This window comes from Osmerus mordax, chromosome 3, assembly GCF_038355195.1.
Source record: "Osmerus mordax isolate fOsmMor3 chromosome 3, fOsmMor3.pri, whole genome shotgun sequence".
NCBI lineage: Eukaryota > Metazoa > Chordata > Actinopteri > Osmeriformes > Osmeridae > Osmerus > Osmerus mordax.
In genome coordinates this window covers 16,499,350-16,507,672 of record NC_090052.1, presented here as the reverse complement: position 1 = coordinate 16,507,672, position 8,323 = coordinate 16,499,350, and the positions used below count along the sequence as shown (strand labels likewise).

The 8,323-nt window shown below is 48.7% G+C and overlaps 1 protein-coding gene across 2 annotated transcripts in view; it reads left to right on the top strand.

The window, feature by feature from the left end:
- olfm2a (olfactomedin 2a) overlaps positions 1-8,323 on the top strand; it is an 18,596-nt gene that overhangs the window by 6,261 nt on the left and 4,012 nt on the right. The window contains exons 2-3 of one of the 2 annotated variants that reach the window (XM_067230846.1): positions 3,242-3,391; positions 6,618-6,773. In XM_067230846.1, coding sequence (XP_067086947.1) covers positions 3,242-3,391; positions 6,618-6,773 — 306 coding nt within the window. Of the gene's footprint in view, positions 1-3,241; positions 3,392-6,617; positions 6,774-8,323 lie in introns of those variants that run through there. The other variant, XM_067230845.1, reaches the window with a different exon arrangement.

Sequence of the window (8,323 nt, the reverse complement as noted above, 5' to 3'; positions counted from 1 at the left end):
ACTTCTCCTGCAAAATTAAACTTTACATTCAAAACAATGTTATTTCTTCTCAAAATGGTATTTTGTCTTCAAATGACACACACAACCCATCATATGAATCGACATTTATAAGAACCATTTGAACACTGATGTGCTCAATGTAAAACACTATCATCATAGTGATTTAGGCCTTTTTTTGTTCAGTGTGTTATAAAATATTGAGAATATTGTTTTTATACTCAGATCACAGAAATACACGGTAACAAATATATTTTACGTATTTTTCCCAGAAAAACAATGTAAGCAGTGTACATCCCAACCAACACAAAGTTGCACATACAGTGCTCTACATACAAAACAACATAATCATTTACTGTATAGTGTACACAGTTACATTATTATTATTTTTCTTTGTATTTGCCGTAATGTTATGGCGTTATTTTCTAGGACCATGTTCATGATTTCAGTTTTCTGTTCAGGAGACAGAAGATGTTCCCAACCACCTTGTGTTGGTAATCTTTCAGTTCTGCCAAACAAATAGTAAAATACTGTAAATTCTGTGTAGGAATACAAAGTAGGAATAAATTTCCCAAATACTCGATACTTTATTTGTACAGTCCTACAGAACAGTCCACAGGCAATACTGTACTACTGTACTCATTGAGTACTGTATTGATATGCAGTAGGCCTACTGCAATTTTGTAGTGAGAGTAGATTTCTTACCTATTCTCATTTCGGAAAGTCTGGATGATGGATGCTACAGTGTACCTGCTCAAATTTGGCTGTACTCTTTGCCCAACCTCCTTCATTGTTAGACCATGGTTGACTACATGGTCAACCAAAGCGGCTCGGATCTCATCAGAGATTATGGTCCTTGGCCTTCCTCATCCTCGTCCTCCCCGTCCTCCTCCTCTTACTCTCACTCCTCTGCCTCTGTTTCCAATGTTGGCATCCATTGCTCAAAAACAGAAGAGGTCACCTGTTGCCCTTTTATGCTAAAGCTCTGATTGCTAATTGTAAAACTGTGTGACAGGTGTTTGTCCATGCGATGAGTCAGTGTGCATATTTGAATGGCAGTGTGTTCCTTGTGAAAACAAAAGATTTTCTTCATGAAAATTGTACCAAATGCAGAGAATTGTGTGTAGTGTTTTGAAAAAAGTGTGTTTTAGAACTGCAATTTGAGTGTAAAGCAGGAATTGTGCTTGTAGTTTAGCACAATTGGTTCATGGGGTTGATGCATGAGTTACATGTTGTGGTCATTGTGTCTCAAGTACCAGTATTTGTGTGTAAACAATTGAGAAAAACTGTAATATAGGGACAGAGCACCATTACTGTGCGATGGCTTCGAGAACAGAAGCACTTTCAAACACCAAATGATCCACGATGTCAGAGAATGAAGAAGATGTCTTTATGTTGGAGAGCTACTTGACAGTATTGAACTATCTCCAGAGATAAACTCCCACAGTATTAGTGTTGCTTTGCTTCGAGGGCAGGTTTGGCAGGCCTCTTCAAAACTCGCTCGAAATATCCGCCAGAAGCACGGGACAGAAAATGAGGAGGGAGAGGAGGGGGAGGTGGAGGAGGAGGGAGGGGAGAGGAGGCAGAGGAAGGAGAGGAGCGAGAGGAGGAGGAGGGGGAGGAGGAGGGAGGGGAGGGGAGAGAGAGGAGGCAGAGGGGGAGGAGGGAGAGGAGGAGGAGGTGGAGGTGGAGGAGGAGGGAGGGGAGGGGAGAGAGAGGAGGCAGAGGGGGAGGAGGGAGAGGAGGAGGAGGGGGAGGTGGAGGAGGGCGATGCGGTGGGCGACGATCGGCTCGAGTGACAAGATGGGACGAGGAGCACATTGGCTTGCAGGATGGCTGCTGCTTGACACTCTGCTCACAGCGTCCTCCCCTCCCCAGAGACACTGGCATCTGATTGTCAGCCACTGAGAGCACAGCACAGCACAGTCTAGCACACAATAGCACGGCACAACAGAGCACAGCAGTGCACAGCACAGCATAGAAGAGTTACAGCACAGTATTGCACAGCATAGCAGAGTACAGCACAGCATAGCAGTGGACAGCAAAGCCCAGCCCAGCATTGCAGACATCATAGTACAGTAGAGCACAGCCTAGCACAGCATAGCACAGCATAGCACAGCATAGCACAGCATAGAACGGTATAGCACAGCATAGCACGGCATAGCAGTGGACAGCACAGCATAGCACAGCATAGCACGGCATAGCACAGCATAGCACAGCATAGCACAGCATAGCACAGCATAGCACGGCATAGCACAGCATAGCACGGCATAGCAGTGGACAGCATGGCATAGCACAGCATAGCACGGCATAGCACAGCATAGCACAGCATAGCACAGCATAGCACGGCATAGCACAGCATAGTACAGCAGAGCCCAGCACATCACCCAAGGGGGATGGAATGATTTTATTTCCTCCATTTCTTGACTTGTGAGATGTCAGTAATTGCACAGCTGAAATGGCTGCTCCCCTCTCTCATTACAATCTGCTCCTCCTGTGAGTGAGTCAGTTATAGTGTGTGTTTATGTGTGTGTGTGTGTGTGTGTGTGTGTGTGAGAGAGAGAGACAGAGAGAGAGAGAGACAGTGAGAGAGAGACAGTGAGAGAGAGACAGTGAGAGAGAGAGAGAGAGAGAGAGAGAGAGAGAGAGAGAGAGAGAGAGAGAGAGAGATAGATAGAGAGAGAGAGAGAGCGAAAGGGTGTGTGTGCATATATGCACTACTTTTGATTGCATTAGCTAGGGAGACGTCCATCCCTTTAGCCCCTCCTCCCCTGGTGAAGAGAGGCTGTATCGATCCCAAACAGCTCCATTTCCTCTCTGTGTCCAAACGTATTAGATGGTCTCCTCTCACACAAGACCGTAATCCCTCCCCCTCTCTCTCTCCCTCCCCTTCTCAGAATCCCTCTCTCCGATCCTTTGTGATCTCAGCCTCAGTCTCTCCACCTCTCGGTCGTCCCGACCCTTTATTCGTCCAGCCTCTGTGCCAAGTCCTCATTCTTCTCCTCTTCCTCCCCCTCTCTCTCCCAGCTCTCTTGTGCTCCCTCGTGTCCCTGACTTGGAAACATTTTCAGCTTCTTGCAATTATAACCCTCCCCCCCCCCCCCCACACACACACACACTCACCCGCCCCCGCCCCGACCCCCCCCCTCCCTCCACCACCGACTGACGCGTCCCTCTTTCCCTCAGTCCCCTCCTTCCTCCGTGTCTGTCTCTAACCCGTCCCTCTGTCCGTCCGTCTGTCCAGGCACTGTACCCGAGCCCGGAGGAGGGCTGGCAGATCTACAGCTCGGCGCAGGACGCAGATGGGAAGTGTATCTGCACCGTGGTGGCGCCGGCACAGAACATGTGTAACCGCGACCCACGCAGCAGGCAGCTTCGCCAGCTCATGGAAAAGGTGACAGCCGTCAAACACGCAGCGGTGGCATGCAAAGCCTGTCGCAAACCCGTGCACACTCATGCATCCACAGAATGCGATGTCATTGTTTGCCTAAAATGACAAGGATAGCCCGTCTTCTTTTGAACAAAAGGGAAGTTTGCAAAAGTGCACAAATCTGAAAACGCAAAAGAAAGCAGAATTTTCCCATTAAATTGGATTAATTGAGCCCTGGCCTTGTAGTGTTTTTAATGTAATCCATTAAGCTAAAACAAAGACCAAAAAAGCATTTGTAAATGGAGCATACTACATATTCCTGCACTTTGAAATTTCACTCACAATAACAGCTTGAATAATCATATTTATCATATTTATTCTCTCTTTTTCTCTCCATCTTGCTGTCATTTTCACCTCTTGCTCTGTCTCTCTCTCACCTCTCTCTCTCTCTCTTTCACCTCTCTCGTTCACACACACACACACCCACGCACACACATTCATTCACACACACAAACACAGGAAAACATGCGGTCTATAACTGCACCGACAGACTGAAAACTCCCCGCTGTTACTAAACCTGTGAATTCACGATCTTGAGTCAAAGTATCAAAGACCTCGAAGGGTAACATGAATATGTTAGTAGTTGCCTCAAAGCACTGAATATGTAAATTAATTCTCCTACCAGTCTTTCTCCCACTGCACCATCTCTTTTGTATCTCTCTCACACACGCACACACACACACCCGCGCACACACACACACAGACAAACACACACGCGCACACACACACGCGCACACACACAGACAAACACACACGCACACACACGCACACACACACACACACACAGACAAACACACACGCACACACACACACAAACACACACGCGCACACACACACACGCACACACACACGCGCACACACACACACAAACACACACACACACGCGCACACACACAGACAAACACACACACACACGCACACACACAGACAAACACACACACACGCGCACACACACACACGCACACACACAAACAAACACACACACACAGACACACTCACACAGCGGTGTCCAGAGAGCGGGGCAGCGGGTGGTTGTTGTTTTTGACTAGGCCGATCTGCAGTTGCATCGATCGCGAGTTTAGGTGCAGCGTGCTCATGTGGAGGAGTGCGTCAGGGGAATATCGGCTCCGAGCGCCAAACCCTTCCACCCCACCCCGTCTCTCTGTCGTTGCCTCCCCCACTCTCCTCCCCCTGAGCTGGTCACTGGCCCAGTCTGGCAGGCCGGGCGTCTTGCAGTGGCCTCTCCTCTCTGCGGTTCTCTCTTACGTAGTATGGCTCTCCTCCACAGTTCTGGAGCTCGCATAAGAGGTTTTAGAGGTTACAGAGTTAACTAGTTGGTGGAGGAGAGAGAGTTCTGCCCCTTGGGAGGAAGGGAGGGAAGGAGAGAAGGAGGGAGATACTGTGACATAGATACCGTGTGGCGAGGAGAGGAGAGCTAGGGTAAATTGAGATGTTGAATGGGCTAGGAAGCCTCGCATGGATCAATGCATCACCTGAATTCAGACTTCTCATTGTCACTGACGCTCACCACACCACAGAAAGCTCACCCCAACTCACCCCCCGCTTTACGCCAACCCACACACACACACGCACGCACACACACACACACACACAACAGATATTCACACTAAGACCCGATAGTAATCAGATAGTCGTCCGCATTGCGAATAATAAACATAAAACTATTTCGTTCATTTGTTAGTTCATATGGTCCGATTTGCATGATTCCCTTTGTCTTATAATATCTACATAGAAAAGCGGCCGCTTTCTTAGCGAAGCTCGCGAGATGCCGTGATCAATATTTCTCCTACAGGATTGGCCCAGCGTGGGCGGCTGTGTTTTCGTCAGCTTGGAAGACACCTGCTGCGAGGAAATAACGCTCCTGTCTAATAAAAAGCAGACTAATGAGGACACCTGGGGTCAGTGGCTGCGTGAGCAGGCAGGCGCTGGGGCAGACAAGGAGCTGCGTGTGTGCCGAATGGAGCTCCATCCTCCAGGAACATCCCCCCTCATTTAAACCCACCAGCGGAATCCTCAAAGACCCAGACAGCCCAGGATATGCTAACGACCTCACCATCTCCCACACACAGATAGTGGGGAAACGGTGGAGATAATTGTCAACTCTATTGACAGGCATGTTTATAAAAGCAGACCAGTGGCATGAATCGCGCATGAGACCCAGATGAACACGGGTGACAGACACGCCAGACATCTGGAGGGATAGAGGAGAGGAGGGGAGGGGAGGACGAAGAGGGGCGAAAAGAGAGGGAATGAGAGGAGGGAAGAGAGGGGAGGGGGGAGGACGAAGAGGGGCGAAAAGAGAGGGAATGAGAGGAGGGAAGAGAGGGGAGGGGGGAGGACGAAGGGGGGCAGAAAAGAGAGGGAATGAGAGGTGAGGAGAGGAGGAGGGAAGAGAGGGGAGGGGAGGATGAGAGGGAAGAGGTGGGGAGAGGGGAGGAGGAAGGGAAGGGTAAAGGATATGTCTCGGTATGAGTCATGCTGTTGGAAAGTAAGGCTGCGGCAGATAGGGCCGGTGCTAATGGGAGGTAGAGGAGCGTGTTAACCAGCCAAACGGCGCTCCCTCCCATCGAGCCCAAGCCGACGCTGTCTGGGCTGGGCTCGGTCCCCGAGGACTGAGCTGTCACTACTGCCACTATAACTGTCTCCTCTCCCTTCCCCCAAGAACATACCGAATGTCAGAGATAACATCTCGATAGAGATATCACACTCGGGTCGAGTCCGAATGGACTGCAGACCGACCGAATTCTCGCGTTCCTTTTACTGGAGCTGACAAAGGGTTTCTTTGTTGACACAGTGTAGGTAATTGGTGTCCAGCATACAGAGCCGTGCCTGACCAGTCTGTGTGTAGGAGAGGGCTGGGAATATGGAGCAGAGGTTTGTGGGTGGTTAGGTAGTGTTTGAGCTTGACGGATGGTATGCAGCCAACCTCATGCTAAAGAGAGAGAGAAAGAGAGAGAGAGAGAGACAAAAGAAAAAGAGAAAATGGCCAAACAACTTGTTTGTATCAAGTCCTTTGGGTAGTTGTTGGATAGACGGGTACAGAAAAGAATCATAGGAACAATACCAACAGCTCCATTCCCATGATTAAAGCTTTAAATCAGCTACTGCTTTTAACGTCGTTTCGAAATGTTCCTGTGGCTGTGTGTGTGTGTGTGTCTGCGATTGTTAGGTCCAGAACATCAGCCAGTCCATGGAGGTTCTGGACCTGCGGACCTCCAGGGATCTGCAGTATGTGAGGAACACCGAGAGTCTGATGAAGCAGGTGGATGGAAAATTGAAGACGGCTTCAGACAACCCACGCACTCTCAACCCCAAGAGTTTCCAGGTACTGTACAGCGTGTGTGTGCGTGTGTGTGTGTAGGTACGTGTGCGTGTAGGTACGTGTGTGTGATCAGACCGGTTTCTATTCATGCATGTTTGAAAGTGAAACCCCAGTATTGGATAATAAGAACTGCATATCGATTCCATATCCACAGATTCCCACACATTCAGACCCCCCCCCCCCCCCACACACACACACACACATCTACTACGTGTCTATAATTGAGTCACGGTCTGTGGCGATTTGAGCCAATTCAAATCACCTGAATTATTCAACTCCTCCTCTCTCCTTGGTATAAATACCACCGACCCGAAGAGCTCCCTTTTTCGGTGGCTGGTTAAAACAGGGTTTACAGAGGTGGCGATTGCCTTCGCGAGTCAGAAACCCCCGTTTACATCCGGCAACGCGATGACGCCAGTTGCACCTGCTGCGGGAGCCGTTTGATCCGTTTTTTTCAGTCTGTCCATTTGTTTTGTTCCCTCTTTCATTCTCCATTTGTTGTTCTCTGTCCGTACGGTTAGCACTCCGTAGGCTGCTCTCAGTCTACAGTCTGTAGGCTTCTCTTAACAGACGCATATATTCCCATTTACCGCTTCCTTATCTCCATTTGAGCTAAGACTCCAGTTCCATTATCACCCTTCTTTGTCTTCTTGTCAGCACACTGTCTACCCTGGCCTTTTCACACATTCCTCACATCCGCACGGATAGTAGATGGACCATAAAATAGTTTGATTAAAATATTCTGTGATAAATGCTAAGTGTTTTCCGGCCGCGCATAGGAATGGGAACGTACAGTAGCAGCATATTCTTCTCTTTTGTTAAATTCATTGCAACGGAAGTAATAGAGGTGTTTATAAAATGACCGTGTAATATGAAAACATTATCTCACCACTGAGAGATGTACAGAGATCGGAACTTCGAACAGGCTTTTAAAAGTGAATCAACAATTCATGCCAAGCAACGCAAAACCAAGAAGTCTCAAAACCGAGTTTGTATCTGATGAATGCAAGGAGCTCAAAGTCGCCGATGGCAGAGTGTGGGAGATTAACGAGAGCAAATTTTTCACAGCCCGAAAGGGGGAAATGAGATTTATGATGTGGCGCTGTGCGCCTGAGAGCTGCTCCATCACTAGATTTACGATAAACCTTAACAAGGAGGAAACAGCCCCTCCTGTGGAGGCCTCACTTTATTGATACACCTGCTGCTTGCAGCCTTTATTGATATGCCTGCCGGCAGCAGGCAGGCCTGCTACCATGCTGTCCCAGCCTTCATCAACAGACCTGGCTGAGGACACATCTGTCTCCCCTCCGCCATGACAGACCATCATTTACAGGTGAGGAGATGAAGCCAGGACAGATTGACCAGCGACGTCTCTCTCAAACCCAACAGATGAACGTTCTGGAATGGATCTGAACTCCGGGAATGGATTGTGATCACAATTCAGCCGATGCCTCGACAACGTGACTTAATACGTGTTTGACCTTCTCTCTGACTCCTCTCTCGTCTCCTTTGTTGTCATCTCTCTAATCCCCTTGTCTTTCGTCTCTCTCTCT